Here is a 26,647-nt window from a genome sequence, read left to right on the forward strand (position 1 = left end):
CTGCTAGAACGGGCTGCAGCAACCACGTATGTGTTTTTCAGTCTAAGTGAAAAATTTTTCATCAAAAAAATTTCTCAGTGGGAGTATTTATATAAACTTTCCCTCTGAATTTTTCTTCTCTTTTTTTATTTTTTTCTTTCTTCTTCTTTCATCAAACCTGATTTTTTATTTGCTTGAAGTTAATCAGTATCTACAATAATTAGAATATACTAATATCACAATGGTATGTTCACTCTATGAACCATTCTATTGCGCTCTTGTCATTTGATTCGGTGTATTTCCATTATTTTGCATTGTATTGTGGTGCTGAAACGAACAGATTTTTTTTTTCCAAAATTTCTGTCTCCTTTTTGCCGCCTACAGGGTGGCTAACAATTATAAAACCAACAGTAGTATCCATCAATTTCAGTAACCTTGGACAAATTGCAGCCAAGTTGCGACTTGTTTGCAAAATAATTGCCAATACATTCAGATCAATGGTCTCTTTGCCTCTTCCATCCAGTTGATCGCTTTGATTACCTCTCATGTACTCAATATACTAACTGCAATTATTCTATTCTACAGGGTAAAGAAAAACAACACGTTAACGTCGTCGTTATTGGTCACGTCGATTCTGGTAAATCAACCACCACCGGTCATTTAATCTACAAATGTGGTGGTATTGACAAACGTACCATTGAAAAATTTGAAAAAGAAGCCGCTGAATTGGGTAAAGGTTCTTTCAAATACGCCTGGGTTTTAGACAAGTTAAAGGCTGAAAGAGAAAGAGGTATCACCATTGATATTGCTTTATGGAAATTCGAAACCCCAAAATACTATGTTACCGTTATTGATGCTCCAGGTCACAGAGATTTCATTAAGAATATGATTACTGGTACCTCCCAAGCTGATTGTGCTATTTTAATTATTGCCGGTGGTGTTGGTGAATTCGAAGCTGGTATTTCCAAGGATGGTCAAACCAGAGAACACGCTTTATTGGCTTACACCTTAGGTGTTAAACAATTGATTGTTGCCGTTAACAAGATGGATTCCGTCAAATGGGACGAAAAAAGATTCAATGAAATCAAAAAAGAAGTTTCTTCTTTCATCAAAAAGGTTGGTTTTGCTCCAGCAACCGTTCCTTTTGTTCCAATCTCTGGTTGGAATGGTGACAATATGATTGAACCATCTCCAAACTGTCCATGGTATAAGGGTTGGGAAAAGAAAACCAAAGCTGCTAAATACACTGGTAAGACTTTGTTAGAAGCTATTGACTCCATTGAGCCACCAGCAAGACCAACTGATAAACCATTACGTTTACCATTACAAGATGTTTACAAGATTGGTGGTATTGGAACTGTGCCAGTTGGTAGAGTTGAAACTGGTGTTATCAAACCAGGTCAAGTTGTTACTTTCGCCCCAGTCGGTGTTACCACTGAAGTCAAATCCGTTGAAATGCACCACGAATCTTTAACTCAAGGTCTTCCAGGTGACAATGTTGGTTTCAATATCAAGAATGTTTCTGTCAAGGATATCAGAAGAGGTAATGTCTGTGGTGATGCCAAAAACGACCCACCAAAAGGCTGTAAATCTTTTGATGCTCAAGTTATTATCTTAAACCATCCTGGTCAAATTTCTGCCGGTTACGCTCCAGTCTTAGATTGTCACACTGCTCACATTGCTTGTAAATTCTCTGAATTATTAACCAAGATTGACAGAAGAACCGGTAAAGAATTAGAAAAAGAACCAAAATTTGTTAAATCTGGTGATGCTGCTATTGTTAGAATGGTTCCATCTAAACCAATGTGTGTTGAAGCCTTTACTGACTACCCACCATTAGGTAGATTTGCCGTTAGAGATATGAGACAAACTGTTGCTGTTGGTGTTATCAAGAAAGTTGATAAGACTGACCCAACTGCTGCTAAGGTCACCAAATCTGCTTTAAAAGCTGGTGCTAAAAAATAAGATAAATAAATTGAAGTATTTTTTTTTGTTTTCTTCGGTTATTTTTTAGAAAATTATATACTATACTTTATATTAATGTCTTATTTATTTATCAGTTATAATTTAATGGTTTGATTTAATATTTTACATTTTTGAGCTTTGAAAACTGTAGTTTTTGTTTTTGTTCTATTTTCTAATTGAAAAAAAAATTTTTTTTGAGTGCTGAACAAAGCGATTAAAATTATTGAACAATGAATACTAAAGATATTTGATTTCATTCCCCTAATTGTAAATCTTTGTTAATTTTTTCGGTTCAAAATTTCCAAAGATTCAAACCCAGCATTTCCTTACAGATTTTAAATCAGTCAAAGGAAATAATAAACTGGACATTCTTTTGTTTTTATTCTAGTATGCAGTTTCAATACAAAAAAGTCAAACAAAGAAAAATAAAATAATATATAACAAATATATATATATATATATATATATATATACGTATGTATATAAAATATGAAGAAAACGAAAATAGGAAGAGAAAAATTTATAAAATCTATAGTGGTATAAAAAAAACTAGATATAATAATAATAATGATAGTGGTAATGGTGATAATAATAAATTATAATAAATTATAATTGAATATAATAATGGATAATAATGAATAGTAATAGATATTAACAATTAATAATAGCCAAATTTAATCTGAGTCAACGTCGAAATCCAATTGATCTAGTAGATCATTTTGATTTTGGACGTAATCTACATCAAACTCTGATGTGTTGAAGTTATTATTTGAAGACCTTGAGGAAAGTGGAACGAATTCTCTTGTTCTTGAATTGAATAATTTTTTAGTTAACTATTTGCAATGAATTAAAATTAAAATAATAATTTATGGATAAGATAAAAAGAAAAAAAGGAAAGAAGAATAAAAGATTAAGAAAATTTTGATGTAAAATTATTGCTAAATTTGTCAGTGTCAGTTTTTTCAAAGATCAATAATTAAAATTATTTTTTTTTTAAAAAAGAAAATGAATAAAGAAAAAGAAAATGAATAAAGAAAAAGAAAAATAAAGAAATTGAAAATTTAGGTACTTACATTGTGAAAATAATACTTCAATTTGCTGTCATTGGTATTAAAATTATTATAATTTGGCAAATGGACTCCTTGTCTCCATGGAGTATTAAAATTTCTTCTTTTTGATATAAAGTTTTTATAAAGGAAACCACCACCGCAGGAAACAATTAAAAAAGCCATTACAATTGATAAAAAGATCCAAATAGCAGTTAAATTGTCAGTCTTTTTTGAAGTAACGCAAGCATGACTTGTCCTGACCTCAAAGAAATAATCACAATCATTCAAGACTCCAACAAAAGATATAGAAGCTTTAGTTAACAATTCCTTATCACAAATAAAGTTTAAGATACTTGATTTTCTTAAGTGGTTATTTGTATTGGGACAATAACTGCCATTTTGGTAGGTTAAAGTTAGTTTTCTGCCTCTAAAGATTGGAGTAGTATTGAAATTGCCGATTGAGAATTTCTGGCCTTCAAAATCGGTATAATAAGCACCAACCAATGAGGTGTTTGTGATATCAACAACTTCATTGTTTGGTTTCAAAGGAGATGAGCAAATGCCCAACGTGAAGTTCATTCCATAGTCATGACCCTTTGCGTTCCAACCAACAGCACCAGGGGTTGAGGGACCAGGAGCTAAGGCGCCGTTGTTTGAATTAGAATTGGGGTTTATTACTGCGTTTGGATTTGAATTTGAGCTCGAGGAAGCCAATGCAACAGAAGAATATAAATCAGATAGATCATAAAAGCCATTGTTTGCTGGATTTATAACAGTACAGGGTTCTAATAGAGGTTTCTGTTCTGATGGTGGAGGAGGCTGGTTGTTTTCTGAGCTGTTGTTCTGATTATTGCTGACGTTTTGATCGTCTTTTTTGGGGTCCTCTTTGGAACTCTTGTCTTGTATGGGACTGTTTTTCCTAATATTTGGGAGCAAATTCAGATTGATATAAGTGTTTGTATTTTCAAATTGGATTGGATTCAAGTGGTTTATATTTAGTTTTTGCTTATAGTCTTGCTCAGCCAAGTTATCGGATATATCCAAAGAATGTCTTTTGGTAAAACCAGAGAAAGCGCCAGCGACAATGTTGGTGCAAACAAGTAAAGCTGCTGGAAATTGGGCAAAGAACCTCATCTCAGAGTGCTGATGGATATGTATTGGTCAAAAAAACTAAAACAAAGAATATTTAAACAATCAACCAAAAATAGGATAACGAGTGATAAAAAAAGAACGAAGAAGATGGAAAGAAAACAGCATTGGGAAGCAATCCGCGCACGGATTTCTCAATCAGACACGGATCTTGCATCCGGCATCTACACTAGCCATAACAACGCCACAGAAACACCGAAAGCGGCATATGGAAGGGCTGGTAAACCGGCCTCATCCGAGGATTTTGAGAAAAGCTGTCGGTGGCCAGCGGTGTGGGTGCAGAAGCAGAAGCAGAAGCAGAAGAAGAAGAAGAAGAAGAAGAAGAAGAAGAAGAAGAAGAAGAAGAAGAAGAAGAAGCAGAAGAAGAAGAAGAAGCAGTATGTGTATTGCGTCTGTCAGTTTCGGCCTAGGTTGGTTTGATCCAGTCAATGGTTTTAAAGATAGTTGTCTTTGGACCTTCTGGTATATTGAAAGGAGGAAGTTTACCATTGAGTTTTGGAATCACTTTTGGATCCACTTTTGGAATCACTTTTGGAGTCAAAATAAGAGCATGACCTATATACATCTCAACTACTAGAAAACAAGCAATTATGTATCTTAATAAATAGATTTGAATATTTATCTTTCTGTTATTTTAAATTGTCTATTTTTAATCCTGTTATTCTTCTTTGACTATTTTCTGTTAATTTACAACCTATACTTTGTTATATACTTGAGAAACTCACCCCATTATATATTGCTCAATGTTTTCCTTTTTTCTTTGTTAGATCGATTTTTTTAATTGTTTTACTCTCCAACAAAACAATTATATGGATCAAACTCAAAAACCGTGCTTAACCGTAACTTTGTTATGTTGGATTCATCAGTGAACTCATTATTACTTTCCAATGAACATCTGATTTGCTTAGTTTGCTTAGTCACCACTAAAACAGCCTCTTTGATAGTAACAAACACATTATTAAGATTTAAGATCACTTCTCTTTACTCAAATGCTATCCAAAAATGCAAAGTATATGCAATCACATTTACTAATAAGAATTTCTCTTATTTTGGCCTGATTAGTTATCATGAACAAATCAAATTCAAACAAAAACTCGATATCTGTTTTGCTCCTATTTTCTTTTGTTCTTTGATGTATTTTTCTTCAAATTTTCTCTATAAAAACTTTCTCGTAGATTTTCTAAGCACTGTTCATACTACTATGTTTGAATTTATGATCTCTTTGAACTTTTTGATATGCCGACAAGAGTCATGTAAACCAGCTTTAACACAATCCTACATTTAATTTGAGTATCAAAATAACATCATTTATTTATCCTCACACATCTGTTATTTATAACATAAACTTCTCTTTTATTTTTATTTTTATATTTTATTTTTACTCTTATCTTTTGGATAAAATATATTGTTAAATCTTTTCATTGATTTGCTATGCTCAATCATGTTCACTGGAAGACTTTTTTTCAACCCAATTGACGGATTAAAGATATTAAAATCAATAATTGGTTCCAACATTTTACTTTTCAAACTATCTTTACTAGTCTCATTAGAAACTCTTGAATAATATTTAATGTAAAACTCTTCTTCTTCTTCTTTTGTCAAGTACGCATCATCAGCTTTAAATTTTGTGTTATAAATTCTATTAAAATCTTCGGATTTCTCATCTTTGTTATTATTTTTTCGTATTTTTTTTAAATATTCATCCCGATTATAATTACTAACATTCTCCTTAAAGTTCTCATCCAACTCTCCCATAGATACTTCATCCATATATTTCAATATCTCTTTTATATTGTTTTGCTTTAAATTTTCCCTTTCTTTTTTCCTCTCTTCTAACTTACTTTTCCGATTTAATTTTTTTATTTCAATCTCTTTTAGCCTTTCAATTTTCTTCATTTCTTGTTGTTCTTTTTTCATTTTTTTTATCTTTCTTTGTTGCTCGACTTTTTCGATTTGTTCTTTTTTCTTTCGCTCCTCAATCTCCCTTTTTCTGACATCCATTTTTTTTTCTTCGTCTTTCAATTTTTGAATCTCTTGTTTTTCAATTAAATCAATCAATACCTCATCATTTAATTCATCCTTACTTAAATCCTCAATAAAACTTAATCCAGAATTATTTTCGTTTTGAGATGAATGTGATTTGAATTTGGTTGATGATATATTTTTTCTTTTTCGAGGGCCTAATGTTTTAAATTTTAACGTATTGCTAGTAATTTTGTTGTTTTTTATACCAATTGCCCCAATAGTATTCTTGATCATACTCATTATATCGTTTCCAATGTCTTTTCTGACTATTTTTTGTATTTCAAGATCATCTAAATTGTCTTTCTTATTTTTATTTGATAAAATTTTGTCATATTGTTTTACATTTCCATTTATAATATTAGTATTAATATTATTCACTATATTATTATTTTTATCATTCATTATATTATCATTATTATTATTATTATTATTATTATTATTATTATTATTATTATTATTATTATTATCATAAGTTTTTTTAGAATTTCCTCTTTTATTTTCTGCAGCCGTTTTAACTTGCTTTGTTTTTTTATTTAAAAATTCCTCGATTTCTTTATTATCTATATCATGCTCTTCAAAATCATCATCACTGAATATTTCATCTTCAAAAATATCTCTACCTAAACTAATTGAACTTAAATTATTCGAATTAAAAGACTTTAAATTCCCTAGATTAGAAGACAAAGGTTTACTGTTAAATGACTGACCTATAATAGAATTAGAATCTAAAGATAAATTTATCTCTAAATTTTCGTGCATCTGCTCATCTTCAAAATCATCTTCAAAATCATCATCAAGAAACTCATCATCAAGATTTATTGATGCATTAGTCTTTTTGCCTTTTATTGAAACAGAATTGGATTTTTCTTTTTGTGAAATTTCTACGTTAATTACATCATTCCCATTGATTTCGTTATTCAAAAGAGAAGAGTCCTTATTATTACTAGAATTATTCAATCCAATAGGCAAATCAACTTCTTGAGATGACTCAAGAAAATTCATTATATTCGATCTTCTTTTTTTTCTTTCTAGCCTGCTTCTTTTCCTAAGAGGCTCATCTTCTTCATCAGAACTTTCTATATCTATTATTTCGTTTAAATCATGATCATAATCTTGATCAAAATCAGTTGTTTTTTTAACTAATTTTGACGCTGCCTTAAAGCCAGTTTCAACATTATCAGGCATAAAAAATATTTTCTTGGGCTTTTTAGTTTGTTTTATTGGTTCAGTTATCAAACTTTGATGTGGTTTGTTAGTTTTATTTTTTCCAGGCTTTACTTTTTTTCCAATCGTTTTTTGTGTCATAATTTTTATGAGTTCATCATTATCTTCAGTATTATTAATTTCAATATTTTCTTCTGGAATTTCTATAAATAATTTTTCGCAAATTGGAGTTACATCCTTTGGTATAATCCGGTCAGATTTATTCAAGTTTATTATATTATCCTGTAATACGCTCTTTTGAACAAAATTATAGGTTTCCATTGAATTTTCAAATTTTTTATTTTCAGCTTCAGTTAATAAGAGAACAATTTTCCCATCTCGTTTTCTACCAGTTCTTCCCATTCTTTGAATATTTTTAATTGGTGAAGAAGTTGAATCGTAACATATAATTAAGTCAACTTCTCCAATATCTAAACCTTCTTCACCAATTGATGTGGCAACAAGGATATTATATATACCTTTTTGAAAATCAACAATCAATTGTTTTTGCATTTTTTGATTCATTCCATTGAGCTGAGCGTCTTCAGAACTGCCAACCCTAGTTGTTGATCTTTCTTGTTTTTGCTTTTTTTTCAATAGTTTTTCTTCTTCTATCTTTTTTTGTTTTTCGATTTTTTCAGTTTCAATATTTGCTTTAGCTTTTTTTTTTCTGCCTTTTGGTTTTGCTTTTTCTCTAAATGAGTCTTCATCAAATTTTTCTTTTTCTTTAGATTGACCAATGAAAATATGAGGTTTCAAAAGATTTTTTATGTTATGGTTTTCAATAGCTTTAACGATTTCTAAAGCAGATTCTCTCAATTCAGTAAAAATAATGACTCTTGAATTTGAATTCGTTTTGGGATCATTAAAGAAAAATTTTAATTGGTCAACCAAGTTAATTAGTTTTGGATGACCTAGATATTTTGGATCAGTTAATAGGGATTGTGATTTTTTTAAAATTTTATTTATATTAATATCATTATAAAAAGAAGAGGAAGTTTTATTTTTAGACTTTCCAGTTTCAAATTTGGTTGTAATTTCTTTATATTTATTTAATAAATAGGAATGAAAAGTTCTAACTCCATAAACATTTAATCTTCTTAGCATTTGACCAACTTGAGCTAGTAATTGTAGAATAAAATATAAATACCATTTCAAACCTTCGTTATATCTTGGATTTGAAATAACTTTTTGAGAAGCTTGCATTGCCTTAAAGAAATTGATATTTGAAGGATGGACATTTTCATAAACTTTGTTTTTAATTGCAATTTTCAAAGTGGGCTCAATTGCGATTGAGATATAATTAATAAATTCACTAATTTCCTGGCATTCCATTTCAGGGTAAACAATGATTTTAATTATTTCCTTTTGTTTGATATATTTGATTGTGTCATCGCTTTTTTCTGATCTAATTTCGATTTTTGAGATTAACAAGTTATCGACCAATTCTTGAACACCGGGAATATCAGAAGCTGGAGTGGCAGTTAAAGCCAAAATTCTGAAGGATAAAGTGAATCTAGTGATAAATTTGATGATATTATTGTAGGCGTAATTACCCTTAGCTCTATGGGCTTCATCAACAATTAACAAAGCGATGGATTTGGGGTTTAAAAACCCAGTTTTCAAGTCATTTTCAACTACTTGTGGAGTAGTGAAGAAGACTCTTTTTGAGTTCCAGATTTCAGGTCTGTTTTTTCTTGATTTATCTAATAGAATTGCAATTTCATCAGTTGGAATTCCTGTTAGTGATAAGCATGTTTTGATTTGTTGAGCCACCAAGGGTCTTGTGGGAGCCATGAAGATTAATTTAGCATCTTTTAACCAACGGTAATAATTTAAGATTAAAGTGTTTGCAATAAAAGTTTTACCCAAACCAGTTGGTAGAGCAACAAGAACATTTTTGAATAGGGCTTGTTTAATGATATTGAATTGGTAATCTCTGATTTCGAAATTTGTTGGATAAATATAGGAAGGTAGGTTATCGTGATTTAAAAGATGGTGAGTTTTTGAGTTTACTCTGACTACTGGTTGATTAATTTGGTAATATTGTGGTTGATTATTGGGGTGGTTATTATTGTTGTTGTTAGAAGTGACTGTAGATAAAGGTTGAAACTGAGTTCTTTCGGTTAATTCTAGATCATCAATGTCATCATCAAATATATCTGATTCAAAATCGCTCATGATTATGAGAAAAGAAAAGAAAAGAGAACAAGAGGAATTAAACAGAAAGATTAAATTGAAGTAGAAGAGATGTAATTGAGCATTATGAACAAGCTCTCTTTTTTTTCCTCGCTCAGTCTCTATTTCTCTCTATAATTTGTCCTTTAATGCTAATAATTTAAGCAAAAACTGGCAGATATAACAGTGATTGTGATTAAATTGCGAAGGTAAATTTGGATATAAAATTGAGCGAGACGCGATTTCGGTTGCAGGAAAAAGTGCGTGCGTGAGGGTGCGTGATGAAAAAGAACGCGCGAAACAGGAAAAAGAGAAGTTGCTGTTTTTTTTATTGAGAAAAGTCATAAGTTCATTATAGAAAGAGAAAGAAAAAGAGAACAATATATTTAAGATAAGATAAGATATATTATAAATAGATAGCGGGGAGTTTGTTTTTTTGTTTGTGAAAATGACAGTTTTGAACAAGGGAGATAATAACGATGATTTGAATGGGATTGAAAATAGACCATTTGCGATTTATTATAATATTGGAGAGGCAATTGAGAAAAGGATTGAGGTGGGAGATGGGCCACATTTTACAAAGGGTAAAACAAGTGGACCTAGTGATTTTGTGTTAAAAGCAGGAATTAAAGATAAAGATAAACCAAGCGAGGCCAAGGACAGTTGTTTAGGAAAGTTAAGAAGTGAATTGACTACTTTACAAGATAAGATTAATGTGTATCTAACAGAGAGGATGGCCAGCAACAGTAGTGGAAATAATAACGAAGAAGCGAAATTTGAAAAAGAAATATTGGATGGAACAGCTGAAGACGATGAAGATGAGTATTAGATAGATCTTGCGTATTACGTATTGGGTATTATTGAAATACCTTATTGAATCATCTCATTAAATTACTTAATTGAATTTGAAGATTTCTTTTTTTTCGTTTTCTTTTCTTGATAAACATTTGATAAGGAATCGAATTTGGGAATATCTAAAGCTGAGGGTCTGTTTAAGATTAAGTCATTGTGGATATTTATTTTTTGAGAAATTAGTAGATTTACTAAAACTTGGTTTTGATCATATAAATCTTTTAAATAGTTTGCACTTTTGGTCAATACCGCGACTTCGGTTCGACTTTCCTCAACGGATAAATTTGGAACTAAATTGACGATTCTATCGAAAGCGGATCTAATGGCCTGTCTTCTTTTCTGTTCCGAAGCAATGTGGTGTGCCTTTTTCTGCTCTTCAGTTAAAAAGGATGTTTTCAGTTTTCCTGATTTTGGATCGTATTTGTTTTTCAAATTGATAGGGGGCTTTTTGGAGACTCTATTCTGGAGAGAGTTGATGTTGTGAGTGTTGATGGTGGAGGTGAGATTGGGACTGGGATTAGAGCTGTTCTGAAGAGAGGTGAGAGTAGCCAACTGAGAGAAGCTGAGAAGGCTGTTGATTTGGTTGGAGTTGTCGAGGGGAGTGTTGAAGGACGAGCCGAGAGAAACAGCAGACGTGAGAGAAAGCGATGGAGCGGGAGCCGGCGAGGCAGAGGGAGAAGCGCTGAGTCGTTGGGACACAGCAGCAGAAGCAGCAGCACGAGAGGTGTTCATGAAGGCAGGGGCAGCAGAGGCAGCAGAGGCAGCAGACGAGAGGCCGACACCGGCAATATATAGCAGTGTAGAGATGGAGAAGCTGGGGATGCTTTTCATGTGTTCGTTGTTGGATAGCCTCAGCGTTGACAGGAGTAACTTTGACATGTGAAAATTACCGGTTGCGTGCCCCGCATTGGCTGTGCACGTGCTTTTTTACTTCACGTGACTCTGACTCAGCACAAGCCCTATTTATAGACCCTGCTTGTAGACCCTTTGCCGGAAGCTTGCAAAGGATTGACTTTCCCAAAATAGTATATGATTGCTTTGGTTCACGATAAGCAGAGAAATGAAAAGAAACCGAGAGATGAAAAAGATGCCCTTTTGAATCGATTGTTGATCTAGGTTTTGGTATATAAGCTAGCCTGATTTCTTCTTTTTCATTGCTGTATCGTTCTTCTCTTGTACTGTCGATAAGCTTTACATCTACTTTTATTTTACGTTTCGACTACTTTGATAATTGATTTATAAATCTCATTTAAAATGCCATCTCAAACCTCATCTTCCTCCTCTGTTTCGTGTTGTGGTTCCAGCTGCAAATGCGGTTCCGGCTGTTCCTGTGCCTCATGTAACACCACCAAGTTATAAGTCCTACGATACACATGTTGCTGCCTTTGCAATAATAATAGATGCTAATAAATAATACAATCCAATAGAAAACAATGGTGTATGTGTTCCAACAATGGTTTGCAATCAAATGCATTTTGCTGATTGGTTTCCGATTTTTTTTTGCTTCAGTTTATATTTGGCTTTTATTTTTTTTTCCTTTTTAATTTTTGATAATTTACAATATTCAATGTTTTTTCATTTTTTTCATTTTTTTTGTTTCTAGTTATTTGTATTATTTTATATATAGTATCAACCAAATTTAAACCATATTCATACTAGTAACATTGGACACCGATTTGGCTAATTTATTTCTGAGATAACTAACTTGTAGCTATTGTAACATAAAAACATAATATAATATTAAATATTTCAAGAGAATATATATACTGGAAAAAACTTGAATGAATAGCCACTTGCTTTACTTGATGTTCCAAATAATTTTTATTTGTTTTCTATTTTGTATTAACCAAGAAAAAAATGAGAATTAAATACTAAATTAGTAAAATACTGAAATACTGAAATAAAAAAATTGAACGTATTGATAAAATTAAACAATTTAAACATTAACACGTTCCAATTCTTCTCTTCCAGCTTTAGTATACAAATAGTGATTGTAATCTCTGTTAACTGACCACCAGTAATAAATTATAGCTCCTGGAATAACAACAAACAATGTCTGGTTCTTAACTCTTCTGAAAACATTAAATATAGCATTGTGTGCTACTCCCTTTAATGGTTTTTGTGCAAATGGTGAAACTGTATAAGTTGTAATACCCTTTTGCTTTGGGGATCCTAAATTACCCCACCAGCCCATATATGCTTTACCACCATGGCCACCACTCATCTTGATTATCTATTATGTTATGTTGTTGTATTATATTATTATTGTTATACTATTATATGCTTAACAAATAATATTATTACCAGTTATTACAATATCGTTATTCCAAATGTGTACCGAAATCGTTGGTATAAATAACATCATCCGCTTGGAAAATTAAATGTAAGAAACAATAAATTGCAAACAATTGGTCCAAACACGGTACTCCATTTACGACTACTTCTAAGCTTTACAGCTGAATATATCAGAACGCATACAGGCAACTGTCTGTACAGCAATATGCATTCATATTTCCTAATCACACAGCTCAGTCATTATGTAATAACTCGTGTGGTGAACCCTCAATGCTGGCTGGATTTCTCTTGGGTCGATGTTATTTTTATCTCAAAACTCAATAAGGTGAATGCTTCAATTTTCAATCGCTACTTTATTCAATGATAAGTAGATAACAGATGATACTATCTAACAACTAGACCCTTGATATATTAGTTTTCAATCCCTATTCCTTCTTTTTTTCACATGGCTTTTCCTCAACAAAAGATGAAACCAAAATCAAAAAGCTTTAACAGACCTTTTAGCAAAATAGTAAATAAAAAATTCATTTACACCGTAATATCTGTCTTTTTATTTTACTTGTTTTTCCTAAGATCAAACAATGATAACAGCGATTCCTCAAACTATAACTACAGCTTCTCACCAAACAACCCTTATCAACATTTACCAAAAGAACATGGTATATACAATGATCAGATCTTAACCAGTGACCCATTAATCTATCCCTCTGTTCAATATGCACCTTTCTTGAGAGAATTAACTTTATCCAAATTATTTCAATCAAAAACCGATGAAAATGGTAATTTACACTACGTCTATGATCAGGATTTAGATGAATCTGAAAGATTGTTCTCTGATGATGATACTGCTAACGGTAATAACGATAACGATAACAACGACAACGATTTAAATGATTTAAATTATGATGAAAATTTAAATGGTCTAGCCTTAAATAAGAAATCTAAATCTGATAAAAATAATAATCATGACGATTATCATGATGATTTAAATATTGACCAACCTTATGATGACAATGAAGATGATGAGATTCATTTTAAAAAGGCTAAAAAATCTTTCAAAAATCATGGTAAAATTGTGTTTGATGCTAGAAATAATAAATCTCCAGATTTAGTTATTGTAACTTCACTAGATTTTGAAAAATTTGAATTAACTCATTTAACTAAAGTTATTACTAATAGAATCGATTACTGTAAAGCCAATAACTTTGGTTTTTACTCGAGATGGGTTCAAGAATTTATCCCAATTTTGCAAAAACACAATTCGAACAAATCATGGGTCAAACTAATGATAATGAGAGAAGCATTTCACGCGTTTCCAAACTCCAAATACTTTTGGTATTTAGACCAAGATTCGATTATAATGAGATATGATTTAAATTTAATCAATTACTTATTAGCTCCATCGATCTTAAATCCAATTATATTAAAAGACCAGCCAATTATTCCACCAAGCGGCGCAATACATACGTATAAAAATATCAAACCACAAGATATTCGTTTTTTAATCACACAAAACGAAAATAGTATTGATTCAACATCGTTTATATTAATTAATGATATATATGGAAAGGCGATATTAGAATTTTGGCAAGACGATTTATTTCGAAAATACACCAATTTTCAAATTATTGAAAACGCATTAACTCATATTTTACAATGGCATCCAGTTTTATTATCAAAGACAGCTTTGTTGCCTCCAAGAACTATAGCAAGTTTACATTCAGTGATGGATTTGCCCAAGGGAGGAGATCATTTACATTATTATCCAGGTGATTTAGTTGTGAATTTAAAAGATTGTGAAGCAAGAAAAAGTTGTGAATCGGAATTTGAATCATATTATCAACAGATTGATAAGAATTGAAAATGTATAAAAATAAAAATATAGAATAATATACAAAGCATATCATTATGATAAACTAGAAGTTCAATAATAATAATAATAATATATATATATACATATACGTATACATATACATATACATATATAATTAATAATTTTTTTGATTTTTTAAATTATTTAAAATATTTAAAATATTTAAAATATCTAAACTATTTAGTCTTCTTCTTCTTCTTCATCTTCTTTAGAACCTTTGTTTTGGTTTTTTCTGGCAACACGACCTGGTCTACCACCACCTAATGGAGAAGTTGAAGCGTAGTCAACGTATTTTTGGGAATCTAATCTGACCATGAAGGATGGAATGTTAACAATTTGTTTACCGACAGCAATGTGTCTTTGAGTGATCAAGACTCTGGCGTGGTGAATAGAATTGGCTAAACCAGCTTTAAAGACTTGAGTTTGTAAACGTCTTTCTAAGAAATCTTCAATTTTCAAAGCCAAGACATAATCTAATTTTTTTTTATCTTCAGGTAAGACGCCTAATCTAACTAAACGTCTAATTAAGGCATTACCTTCGAATAAACGTTTTGGGTCTTTTTCATCTCTGGTCAATAAATCTCTGGCAGCACGACGAATTTTGGATAATTGAAAAGAAATTCTGTAAATTTCACGTTTGTTTTTCAAACCATATTCACCGGCTAATTTTAATTCAGCATCTAAACGAGCAGATTCATAAGGACGTTTTGGAACCGAGTAGGTTTTAGAGTAAGTTCTTGGAGCACCTATAGTTGAAAAATGAAATAGAAGTTAGTGAATGATTCAAATTTGCTAGATTGTGGATATTATAGTCCCATGATTGATATTTTTGCATTATTGGTATCAGAGTTTGATATTAAATTATTAAATTATTAAAACTATTCAAAAAATGAATTTTGCAGAGAAAAAAGCAATCTAAACAGTTTAGATTTTACTACTCAATCTGTTTTTATTGTAATCTGTTTTTATTGTAATCTTTTTTTTTGGAAAACAATAATAGTTCAATTATATTAATGTTTGAGTGGATCAAGTTGAGAAAAATAGAAATCGGATGGTTTGTGTTTGACAAGAAACGACAAAATGAGAATTGATGTATGATACAATACGTACGAGGCATTTTGATATATTATTGAACAGTGTAGATATAGTATAAGATGGCAGAATACGACTTATATTGAAGATACCTTTAGCTAACCCAACCTTTGATAAAACCTCTAGCTGAGAAGTGCAAGATACTTCAACGATATAATAAAATTTCACGACAAAGAAAACACTCGTGACCCGGCCGTGGAAAAACGCGAGCCGGCTCAGGAAAAACCCAGGCGCGAAAGAAAAGCCCGTCGAGTGCCGGCGCATTACAGCACTGCGTTGGATTGCGAGCCCTGCGCTTTGAAGCAGGACATCTCAGCACTGCTCGATCGGTGTTTGCGTGACTGTGTTTTCTCCGCGCTCGCAACCGCAGTGTCTCAGACCAGCAGTGTGGGTGCTTGTTGACGTATGCGCGGTGTTGCGTCCAGCATACGGCATATGCGCTTATACGCACAAATGTGCTTTGACAGGAGCAGCTGTTGGAGTGTAGGTCGTGGTCAACGTGGGCCAATAGAAAGCAGGACCGCAAGGCTGGTGCAGCGGGTTCTGGCACATGTGATGCGTAGGTTTTGCGCGCATGGTGTGCGGAATCGCGTGCATCTGTGGCGAGTGCAAGCCAGTGCGGCGGGTTTGCGGTGGGTGTGCGCAGACAATAGGGTCTCGAAGTGAAAAACACGTCAAAGCAGCGGAATAGCGCGTGCTGATTGGCCAGACAGACAGCAGTGGCGGTGCTCGGCTGGGGCTGTTTTTGTCCGCTGTTTGACGTCGCTCGGCCTGCGGTTGCTTTTGGAGCCATCCCGCAATCTTTTGTGTGCATCTTGTGTGCATGTGTATTGTTTGTTGTAGATTGATTGTTTTTTTCCTCTTTTTTGCTTGTTGACTCCAGAATATATTATATCCTGCTTTTTCATCTCAAATTACTGCTTTGATACCTCTTGTTATTTTGCACTGAACAATTACTTGCTTCAAAAGGGCTATCCTTACTCTTTTCAACTTCAATTTCTCGTCCATCTCTTCTCTGCTTCTATCTCTATTCCTCTCCAAACTACCTCCAATCCTACCTGCTGCATTCAAAACTGCTCGCACCAATATATAAAGAGATAATCTTATCTTCGTTTAGTCTCTTGTAGTTTATCCTCAGTGTTCTCTTTCTCATTGCAATTGCAATTGCTGTCTTAATTCCTCCCATTTCTCAATTGCCAATTGCAGTTTATAATCTTTTGTTGTTTGCAGCTCCATTTCAATCCAGCTGCCATCTCCACAATCATCTTCAATAAACAGCATTTCTCTTGGATCGAAAGAGAAAGAACAAAAGAAAAACCAATTCAAAATCAGTTTACACATTTACAATTCCTTGCTACAGCTATTGGTACAATATCTGTCTCTCCAAAGCAGATTACTATTACTATTACCATTACTATTGTTGTTGTCATTCACACTATCTCTAATTAATCCCAATACTCAATAGTGCTCATTACCTAAATTTAAAACTAACTTTAACTTCACTTTATTTCGTTTCGTTTCGTTTCATTTCGTTTCATTTCACCCAACCTCAATTCATTTTACCTTTAATCTATTTTATCTCAACTCTCTTTATTCCTCATTATTTGCTTTCCTTTTTTCTATCTATCCATTTATCACTCTACTTATCACTTATCCCTCTTATCTCCTATCTTTTCTTTCTACTTTTCTTTCTACGTTTGTATTCTACTTCAATAACCAACAATCAACAACACTAAAAATAATAATAATATTATTATTACTAAAAAAATGGACCCCTTTCATGATGACAACAATAACAAATTTAAACAAAAATCTTATTTATCAAACAAATTAATAAATCCAATGAAATCCTATGACTCTGCTCCTTTATCGAGATCCTTATCAAATAAAAGCAACAATAGCAAAAAACACAAAAGAAATATATCCTTTTCAAACAATTATCTCCCTGGTAACAGCAATCCTACTAATACTTCCTACAACTCCAACAATTCCAACAACTCAAATACTTCCAATAACCATAACAACTTTGTATCTTTTAACAATCACAGCCATTTCCACAACCACTCACATTCTCATGTTTTTTTTAATGACTCCCCCTCAAGTTCCCTAGTCAACCTTCAAATAGAAAACCCTGGCCTAAGATCAAGTAGTGTCTTTGGAACAAGCTTTAAAAGAAACTCCCTGCTTCTACAAACTAACTCTCCTAATCCTAATTCTAATCCCAATCATAATCCTAACTCTAATCTTACTAACAACAACAACAATGAAAACAGCAACATATCCTTTGACAATGACATTGAAAATCTCTCCTTTATCAACTCAAACATTGCAATCAACAACACCGACGAAATTCACAAACAAACTGCTCAATTATCCATCTTGGATGATTTTGATAGATTCAATAAACTAGATTCAAACAAGCTAGACATCTCAGATCCAATCAATGATAAATTCGATAAATTCGATAATCCTGAAAATCCTGAGAATCCTGATAAGTTGGATAAACTGGATAAAACAAATGATCATGACAAATTCGACACTACCGATAGATTTGATAAACTTGATAAACTTGATAAAAACGATAAACTTGATAAATCTAAAGACAAAAGCTTTATCAAAAAGAGAATCAAATCCTCCTCCTTCTCTTCTCCATTGTCTCCTTTCTCAACTACTCTCAAACAACAAAATCAAAACGATTCTCTGGCCTTATCTCTATCCATACCTCACTCTTCTCTGCAACCTTCTTCAATCATAACTTCAAACCACAAAACTCCCCTATTATCCTCATCCACCCCTTATTATCAATCCTTCACAAATGATCAACTTGAATCTGATCTAACCTCTTTTTCCTCCCTCCTAGGTCCTCACAGTGTACCAACCAATGATCATGAATTTGGCTCTCAAAACAACTCTTCCCCTTTCAAAAAATTCAAAAAAAGATTCAATAGATCCATTTCTCAAACTTTAAACAAATCCTTCTTAAACCTATCCTCTCCCACTGATAATATCATCAACAACAACATCTCAAACTATTATAACGACCCGAATAATCCTAATAATAACAAGAATATTAAGAAGAATAAGAAGAATAAGAAGAATAAGAATCCCAATGCTATTATTAAAATTAATAATAGCTCTGCTTTTAATAACCAACTCAAATCAATCAATAAAAACAATTCTCCGGTTTGTAATAACTATTTAATTGATTCAACTGATAACGATAATTTAAACAAATTTTTACATCATACAAATAACAATTCTAACAACTCTTTTAAAAACAAATTACTACACTATAAAAACTTGTTACTTTATAAAAGTTTCAAAAATACTCATCTATTAAACGATTTTTCTAGAGCGTTGCCGCCAGTATTAATCGGTTTGTTATTAAATATTTTAGATGGCTTATCTTATGGAATAATCTTATTCCCAAATGTTGGAATTTTTTCAAATTTAGGGCCTGCTGGTCTTTCAATGTTTTATATATCTTGCATTGTCTCTCAACTAGTTTACACCTTTGGTGGTTCTGGCTTTCCTTGCTCAATTGGCTCAGAAATGATCGAAATCACTCCCTTTATTCACACAATTGCTTTGAATATTTTGCATAAACTAAGTCCCTCTCATAACTCAAATAATATTCCTCAAGAGTTGCAAGATAAAATACTAGCTACGACTGTTGTAGCCACTGCTATTTCTTGTATCTTGACAGGTTTAACCTTTTTCATACTAGGTAAATTCAGACTAGGCCAATTAATTGGCTTTTTCCCTAGACATATCCTAATTGGTTGTATTGGTGGTGTGGGTTATTTCCTTATTATGACTGGTTTTGAAGTCACTTCAAAGCTACCAAATAATATACATTATAACTTGGAAACATTAAAATTGCTATTTTCTGGTCTTTATTTTGTCAGATGGTCTTTAGCAGTACTGGTAACAGTTTTATTAATATTATTACAGAAATTCAATAAAGTCTTATCAAAATCAGCAATTTTCTTACCTTGTTATTTCATCTTAATTTTTTTACTATTCCACCTTTTAGTATTGATAATTCCCTCATGGAGCCTTTCAAAATCTAGAGAATTGGGTTTTGTCTTTGATATTGATACTTCTACCAACAACTCTTCCTGGTACTCTTTTTATTCACTTTATAAGTTTTCAAAAGTCGATTGGTTATTGATTTTGCAAGAGCTTCCAACAATGTTGGCCTTGACATTTTTTGGTATTTTGCACGTTCCAATTAACATCCCTGCTTTAGCTGTCTCCACTAAAAATGACGAAATTGATATCGATAAAGAATTAATTGGTCATGGTGTATCTAATATACTATCTGGTTGTCTTGGTTCAGTTCAAAATTATTTGGTTTATTCAAACAGTTTATTATTCATCAGATCTGGTGCTGAATCGAAACTACCTTCTTTCTTGTTGGCAGTTGGAACAGTCATTATCATGTTTATTGGTCCAGTTCTTATAAAATTCATTCCAGTTTGTGTTGTTGGAGCTTTAATTTTTCTCTTGGGCTATGAATTAATGATTGAATCGTTAATAGATTCTTATGGAAGACTCAGTAAATTTGAATATACAACTGTCATCATCATTGTTTTCACCATGGGTATTTGGGATTTTGTTTATGGTATCATTATTGGTATATTGCTTGCTTGTATTTCTTTTGTGGTTGATAATGCCAGAAGAAACCCAATTACTCATATCTACTCTGGTGTTATTGCAAAATCAACTGTTTTCCGTAATCAATTATTTAAAAAATTTTTAAGAAATGTTGGTGATCAAATATATTTAATGAAATTGGAAGGTAACATTTTTTTTGGTACAATTGGTGCTATTGAAGAAGAAATCAGAGCGAGATTTGAAGTCTCTCCATCAGAAAGCGGCTTTTCGTTTTCTTCCAATTCTGCCTATGTATCTCCTAGTTCACTGCCTGTGTTGTCTTATCCAGCACCTAATACTTTGTCTCCTGCATCCTCAAGTTCATCATCATTGTCCAAAATTGATACATACCCATCTATTCGATACCTCATTTTGGATTTTAAAAACATTTTATCAATTGACTACACAGCTGCAGAAGGTTTTACTAGAATTAAGAACTTGGTGAAAAAACATAATGCCTACCTAATTATATCCTCTATTTCTAATGATAGCCAGATTTACAGATCTTTAAATGATGTCGGTTTACTATGTAACAATGAAGAATTTGATGGTTGCAAACCAGTCCAATTGTTTGATAATTTGAATTCTGCCTTAGAATGGTGTGAAAATGAATTTTTATCATCTTATTATAAGTTTAGACAAAAGAAATTATTAAATTTAGTCAAAAGATCAAATTCCAGCTCTAGTCAGGTTCCTAAAATATCTCCTTTTCCTATACAACATCCAAACGAGCATACTTCTAAGATTAGTCCTATAATATCTGCTATAAATCCGATGCTGTCAATGGCAGACAATTCTTCTTTTATTGGTTCACCTAGACAGACCAACCTTTTTAAAGCTGCTACTCAAACTATTAGTGAGGAGTTTAAGATTAACAACCAAAGTAGGATTGGCTCTAATAATGATACCATTTGCATCAATGAACCCTTATCTAAAAATGTGATTGAAATTAAGACTAATGGAAAAGAAAAAGATAAGGACAATTCAGTTATGAAGGAATTAACAAGTGTTTATCCCCTTTCATTGATAATGTCGACTTTTTACGGGTTGTCATCTAAACCTGAGAGTTTTTGGATAAAGTTGTTACCTTATTTGCGTAAAGAAAGAATTCCAAGAAACACAATTGTTTACACAAATGAAGGAAAAGAAAATAACGAGGGTTTTATGTTTATCATTGAATCTGGTTTAATAAAAGTTAATCATTCTTTTGCTCAAGGAACAATAGATGAAACATTTCTGCCCAAAACATGTTTAGGAAATTTAGGTGTATCTTCTCCTATCCATGAAAATGATGAAATATTTGAATTATTGGATAGAAAGTATCAAATTATCACTTCATCAGATTGTGTTGTTTGGAGGATTAATTTTAATGATTTGCTTAAATTAAAAAAAATAAAGAGTGAAGAAGGTATCATTGGTGTAGAAATAATCAATGAATTATTAGAGGTTCAAATGAAGATATTTTTTGAAAGATTTGAAAACGTTACAGCATATGCTTTAATTTCAAGTTAATAACCATCTGTATATATATTTATATAATTTTTTTTTTATTTTCTTAGGTGTATTTTTAGAAAAGAAATATTTTATCCATTCCTTTATGTTTCATTTCACTTTTTATTTCAATTTTTAATAAAGATCTTGTATTTTATTGTTTTATTTTAATTTTTCATATACATTTAATTTTAATAAATGGAGAGGTAAAAAAAAAAACTGAGGTTTTATTTATAATATAATTTATAGTAAATTTGGATTAAATCAAAAAAAAAGGAAAGAAAAACAGATAGACATTTGAAAAACAGATAGACATTTGAAAAACAGATAGAATTTTTCTTTAAAGAAATTATATATAAAAAAAAGGGAATCATGAAATTATCAATAAAAAAATAGATCATTAAAAAAAAAATAATATAAAAAATATTAGCATAGAAAAAAAAGAAAAAGAAAAAGAAATGCTGAAAATAATAGATGAATATTATAAAAGTAAGAATGATTTTGCGATTAAATCATAAATAAATGGTATTGAAATTTTAAATAATTAATTTTAGTAAACTTGGTGAAAAGTGTTTCTATAAATTATAAAATATATGTTATATGTTATAAACAATATTATTTTTTGATTTTTTTATCATTATCCATGAATATATTTGATATATCACGATCTTGAGGTTTGTTATTGATTTTAATTTCTTTTTTAATTTTTTTTCTTATTGGATTTTCATTAATTTGGCTTTCATTAGTTTGATTTTGATTTTGATTTTGATTTTGATTTTGATTTTGATTTTGATTTTGATTTTGATTTTGATTTTGATTTTGATTTTGATTTTGATTTTGATTTTGATTTTGATTTTGATTTTGATTTTGATTTTGATTTTGATTTTGATTTTGATTTTGATTTTGATTATGATTATGATTATGATTATGATTTTGGATTTCATCAGTTGAATTAATGTTAAAAGAATAAACGTTATCAAAAGATGGTTCAGTGAGGGTGTCCTTTGTGTGTAAAGATCTTTCTATATATTTTAGATTACCTTGTTTATCTAACAAAATGATGGTTTGAGTTCTCGTGCCATAATATTTGCCAATAATGTTTGGAATTTTATTATCTTTAACTTCGAATGGAGGAATAAAAATTGAATTTTTCAAGTTATTAAAATTTTCCGAAGGAAATTCTTTATCAATTTGAAAAGAATTAAAAGATAACAATTCGAATAATTTTTGAATTATTTTTTGTTCTTGCCAATTTTCATTGATTGAATTTGTTATGAGGTTATTTAAAAGGTTTTCGCCTATTTGAACTTTTGGCCAAGGGTGATTGAATAGCGAGTTGGATAGTCCTATGAATTTTTTATTTGAGTATTGTTGTTTAAGTGTATTTTCTGAATTTTCTGAGGAGAAATTGATTGGAATTGGATTATCATTTTGATTAAACTTGACATTTTTTTGCTTCTTTTCCTTCTTTTCCTTTTTTTCCTTTTTGTTATTGTTAGCATCATTTTTAAGAGCACTGTTATCTTTAGCAATTTTTTTGTCGTTATTGTCTCTTTCATTAGTTTTGTTGTTTTTAGCATTACTATTGGTGATATTTTGTTTGTTGTCATTATTGTTATCCACCTGGGCAGACTGAGTATCGGTATTTATTGTTAAATCGTTGGGGTTATTATTAATATGCTGATTATCGAATATTATTACTTCATCGCCACGGTTTGATATGATTTTCAAAGGGTTTATTGAGTTTGCAGTTTTGTTATAGGATAATTCACCAAACAATAAAGAGAAGCCACCAATTTTTTGAACGAAATTTTCTTTATTCTGGTATAAATCGTACAATTCTAGTTCCCAATCTTTTGATTTTTTAGGAGATTTTAGAAATTGCATGGGAATTAAGCCTCTTGAAACTTTGCTGTAAATGCTATCATAGTTATCTTCGTGAAAATTGACAAGAACAGCGATTTTACCAGCTTTGTTGACGCCTATCCAGGTGCCACGTTCATTTCTTGCTAAATCGTATGGGGATAAGATTTTGTTTGAATGAAAGTGAGCAAGAGCAGTTGGCCTAAGAAAATATTCATCCCTATTAGATATCAAGATGAAAGGAAAAGCAGGATGGGCACAAGTGGTTAGGAAGATACACATGAGAAGAGGAAGAAGAAAGTGGAGTTAATTGAAGTAACTGGTGGGCTGAAAAGACTGCGAAAGAGAGAGCAAGAATATATCAGCGAGTAGTGATGGTGATAGAGATGAGTAGAGCAGTGAGTCAAAAAGCAGGCGATAGATAAAGCGATAAAGAGATAAGGCCCAGAGAGAGACAAACAGGCAGCAGACAGCCACAAGCCACGAGAGCACCAGCAAGAGCCACGAACATCCCGGGAGAAACAACGGCCCAGGCAGCATAGGCAGCACAGGCAACACGCGCAACACGCGCAGCACACGCACAAAAACCATCAGCCGCACCAACTCGCTGACGGCACACGCCACGACACGTGCCTGAACACCGCGGTCAGACCGGCGGAGTTGTGCACGCTCCAGCTTTCTGCAGCCTCTGGAAGTGGAGCGAACACCAGTCGGGCCGTGTGCGCGGTTCGTCAAGAGCCGGCGCTGTTTGTCTAGGCTGCGCCCTTCGTGTTCTGTGTCCGTGGACACAATGCAGCGGTGTGCGTTAAAAGCTTGATCCGGAAAAATGATTTAGTCAGTTCCATGCACCGAACTTTCAAGAACAATACAATCCTATTGAAGTGTCGAATTCTATTGTACCTCAGCCAATCATCCTGTGTCCCGCACGCCTGGCTGCAAATGGCTTTTTGCGATTGCTGGCTGCTGGCTGCTGGCTGCTGGATTCCACCGACTTATTGTGGTCTTATTCATTGCCTGCCTCTCAAAGGGAAACCGTTTTTGTTGCACTGTTCTATGTCTGCTTCTTGCTCTCATTGGTCTTTTCCTCACCAGACACCATGACACCAGTCGAAAACGGTTGTCTGAAGGCTGCAAAAGTCTTCTGCGTTCCACCAATCACCGCTCTGCCTCTCGTTTCCTTCTTTTGCTCCTCAATCGATCATTGCTCGATTGATAAGAATTCTTTTCCACTGCAAATTTCATCGGTATAGCAAGACGATCGAACTTATGAGACCTTGCTCTTTTCTTTCCAATTCTTTTTAAACAGTTGTCAATCTGTTTCTCTGCCATGATAAGCCATCGTCCATTTACATATGAATTGAGTGGGAATTACGGAATAAAAACTCCACTGCTCTTCTCTTTTTTTGTTATCATTTTCCATTTCCATTTCCATTGTAATGAAATTTGTCTATTCCAATTGCAATATGGTAGGATATTTAACCCAATTGCTTCTCTTACCAACCCTATTTCCCATCATCTAACTCACCCATTTCTATCTATTTGTTTATATACACTATACATTTTTGAAAACCAAAACCAAAAGTGAAGTAATCAAAATTATACAACTACTTGCTCTTTTTTGAAACATTAAATTTGTCTGAATAACCAAATCAGATGAGTTAAATTGAATGAATTTGCACTAAATATTACTAAAATATTTGAAATTGTTTTAAATTATCTTTGTTCAATTTAAATTTACCATCAAAATCAAATGTACCATCACTTAATTAGAACAATCAAAAAATATGAAAACATCTTTAAAAACAATAAAAGAAAATTAACATTCAATTGATTACAAAGAACCGCCATAAAAGCAAGCAAAAACAAAACATTCTCTAAATTTCTCTTATTTTCAGTGTATTCACTTTTTCGAAGATCCATAAACAGATCATGAATCATGATCTGGATTCCACGTTATTCTTTATACTAACATGCTAAGAAAAATTTTCTTTTAAAAAAAATCAAAAATAAGACAAAAAAGCAAAAAAGAAGTATTGGTACAAAAAAAAATTGCACAAATATACTCCAAATCGGTAATTCACTTTTTTAATCCCCAGTTATCAAATCTTCTCATTACAAATCTCGATTTTTATTTAACTAATACACTCCACTTTAATAAGAGTATCCTATTCAAACATTTATTAGCTTTCAATTCTTGTCCCTTTTTTGGTTTTGCTTTTTGAAAGAAACAAAAAAAAGCATTAAGTTCGGTTTCATTACACTATTCTCAATTTATTCATTTATCTATTTATTCATTTATCGAATAAATTTCTTTTTTTCTTTTTTTCTTTTTTTCTTTTTCTATTTTTTATCTATTTTTTTTTCTATTTCTTTTTCTTATTATTCTATTTGCTTCCCATTTGCTTCCCATTTGCTTCCATTTAGTTTCCATTTAGTTTCCATTTAGTTTCCATTTCCATTAAGAAAACTCATTTTACTTGATAGTTTTAATTACTTAGATATTCAATATATGAAAAATTATTAATATCAACAAGAATATAAACAAAAAGAATAAAAATAAAACTAAAAAAGAAACAATAACTGAGAACAATAAAACTAAGTAATAGGTAATGAGAAATGAGAGATGAGAAATGAGAAACAATAAATAAAAAATAATAAATAAATAAATAAAATGTATATATATATAAAATACAAACCTCAAAGCCATAAACATGCAACATATTTAAAATATTCATATCATCATCAAATAAAAAATTATTTTTTTCTTTATAATACCAAAATAAAACTTATAACAATAATTAGACAAATACATAATAGAAAAGATTTCAAAAAAAAAACTGGAGATCAAAAATTAATAAATAAAACAAATAAATAAGTAAGTAAAAAAATCATTAAAACAACCATCATTCAAAACCCAGCAAAATTATTACATGTACTATAATTTAAAATCATCATCATTATCACTAGAATATAT

General features: G+C 31.6%; 13 protein-coding genes across 13 annotated transcripts; 6 read left to right on the forward strand and 7 right to left on the reverse strand.

Moving 5' to 3' along the window:
- Positions 1 to 220: 220 nt before the first annotated feature.
- Positions 221 to 1,944, forward strand: ASCRUDRAFT_6616 (elongation factor 1-alpha; the record flags this gene model as incomplete). Its single annotated transcript, XM_020191367.1, has 2 exons — positions 221 to 227; positions 503 to 1,944. 2 exons carry the CDS (start codon positions 221 to 223, stop codon positions 1,942 to 1,944), a joined length of 1,449 nt encoding a protein of 482 aa, XP_020049318.1.
- A 1,187-nt stretch (positions 1,945 to 3,131) lies between these two features.
- MRL1 (Mrl1p) lies at positions 3,132 to 3,797 on the reverse strand (the record flags this gene model as incomplete). The annotated part of the gene is made up of 1 exon (XM_020189632.1): positions 3,132 to 3,797. A coding segment is annotated over one exon (666 nt), but the record flags the coding sequence as incomplete, so codon positions are not given.
- A 441-nt stretch (positions 3,798 to 4,238) lies between these two features.
- On the forward strand, positions 4,239 to 4,855 carry ASCRUDRAFT_126570 (uncharacterized protein). The gene has a single exon (XM_020188954.1). It carries the CDS (start codon positions 4,351 to 4,353, stop codon positions 4,717 to 4,719), a length of 369 nt encoding a protein of 122 aa, XP_020049320.1. The 5' UTR covers positions 4,239 to 4,350; the 3' UTR covers positions 4,720 to 4,855.
- ASCRUDRAFT_126569 (uncharacterized protein) lies at positions 4,856 to 5,467 on the forward strand. The gene has a single exon (XM_020188953.1). It carries the CDS (start codon positions 4,993 to 4,995, stop codon positions 5,425 to 5,427), a length of 435 nt encoding a protein of 144 aa, XP_020049321.1. The 5' UTR covers positions 4,856 to 4,992; the 3' UTR covers positions 5,428 to 5,467.
- Positions 5,468 to 5,507: 40 nt separating this feature from the next.
- On the reverse strand, positions 5,508 to 6,569 carry ASCRUDRAFT_79604 (uncharacterized protein; the record flags this gene model as incomplete). The annotated part of the gene is made up of 1 exon (XM_020194399.1): positions 5,508 to 6,569. One exon carries the CDS (start codon positions 6,567 to 6,569, stop codon positions 5,508 to 5,510), a length of 1,062 nt encoding a protein of 353 aa, XP_020049322.1.
- A 729-nt stretch (positions 6,570 to 7,298) lies between these two features.
- Positions 7,299 to 9,551, reverse strand: MPH1 (3'-5' DNA helicase; the record flags this gene model as incomplete). Its single annotated transcript, XM_020190299.1, has 1 exon — positions 7,299 to 9,551. A coding segment is annotated over one exon (2,253 nt), but the record flags the coding sequence as incomplete, so codon positions are not given.
- Positions 9,552 to 9,996: 445 nt separating this feature from the next.
- On the forward strand, positions 9,997 to 10,377 carry GON7 (chromatin DNA-binding EKC/KEOPS complex subunit GON7; the record flags this gene model as incomplete). The annotated part of the gene is made up of 1 exon (XM_020191579.1): positions 9,997 to 10,377. One exon carries the CDS (start codon positions 9,997 to 9,999, stop codon positions 10,375 to 10,377), a length of 381 nt encoding a protein of 126 aa, XP_020049324.1.
- A 149-nt stretch (positions 10,378 to 10,526) lies between these two features.
- Positions 10,527 to 10,796, reverse strand: INO4 (Ino4p; the record flags this gene model as incomplete). The annotated part of the gene is made up of 1 exon (XM_020190058.1): positions 10,527 to 10,796. A coding segment is annotated over one exon (270 nt), but the record flags the coding sequence as incomplete, so codon positions are not given.
- Positions 10,797 to 11,970: 1,174 nt separating this feature from the next.
- Positions 11,971 to 12,653, reverse strand: QCR8 (ubiquinol--cytochrome-c reductase subunit 8). Its single transcript, XM_020192684.1, has one exon. It carries the CDS (start codon positions 12,622 to 12,624, stop codon positions 12,337 to 12,339), a length of 288 nt encoding a protein of 95 aa, XP_020049326.1. The 5' UTR covers positions 12,625 to 12,653; the 3' UTR covers positions 11,971 to 12,336.
- A 404-nt stretch (positions 12,654 to 13,057) lies between these two features.
- MNN11 (alpha-1,6-mannosyltransferase) lies at positions 13,058 to 14,624 on the forward strand. The gene has a single exon (XM_020192685.1). The coding sequence runs from the start codon at positions 13,141 to 13,143 to the stop codon at positions 14,554 to 14,556; it is 1,416 nt and encodes a 471-aa protein (XP_020049327.1). The 5' UTR covers positions 13,058 to 13,140; the 3' UTR covers positions 14,557 to 14,624.
- A 124-nt stretch (positions 14,625 to 14,748) lies between these two features.
- ASCRUDRAFT_6622 (40S ribosomal protein uS4) lies at positions 14,749 to 15,685 on the reverse strand (the record flags this gene model as incomplete). Its single annotated transcript, XM_020191368.1, has 2 exons — positions 14,749 to 15,314; positions 15,679 to 15,685. The coding sequence occupies 2 exons, from the start codon at positions 15,683 to 15,685 to the stop codon at positions 14,749 to 14,751; spliced, it is 573 nt and encodes a 190-aa protein (XP_020049328.1).
- A 3,332-nt stretch (positions 15,686 to 19,017) lies between these two features.
- VSB1 (Vsb1p) lies at positions 19,018 to 21,831 on the forward strand (the record flags this gene model as incomplete). Its single annotated transcript, XM_020190305.1, has 4 exons — positions 19,018 to 20,549; positions 20,640 to 20,979; positions 21,064 to 21,202; positions 21,308 to 21,831. Coding segments are annotated over 4 exons (2,535 nt in total), but the record flags the coding sequence as incomplete, so codon positions are not given.
- A 933-nt stretch (positions 21,832 to 22,764) lies between these two features.
- On the reverse strand, positions 22,765 to 23,955 carry ASCRUDRAFT_27974 (uncharacterized protein; the record flags this gene model as incomplete). Its single annotated transcript, XM_020190028.1, has 2 exons — positions 22,765 to 23,274; positions 23,512 to 23,955. Coding segments are annotated over 2 exons (954 nt in total), but the record flags the coding sequence as incomplete, so codon positions are not given.
- Positions 23,956 to 26,647: the final 2,692 nt, after the last annotated feature.

This window comes from Ascoidea rubescens (genome assembly GCF_001661345.1).
Source record: "Ascoidea rubescens DSM 1968 unplaced genomic scaffold ASCRUscaffold_2, whole genome shotgun sequence".
Taxonomy (NCBI): Eukaryota; Fungi; Ascomycota; class Saccharomycetes; order Ascoideales; family Ascoideaceae; genus Ascoidea; species Ascoidea rubescens.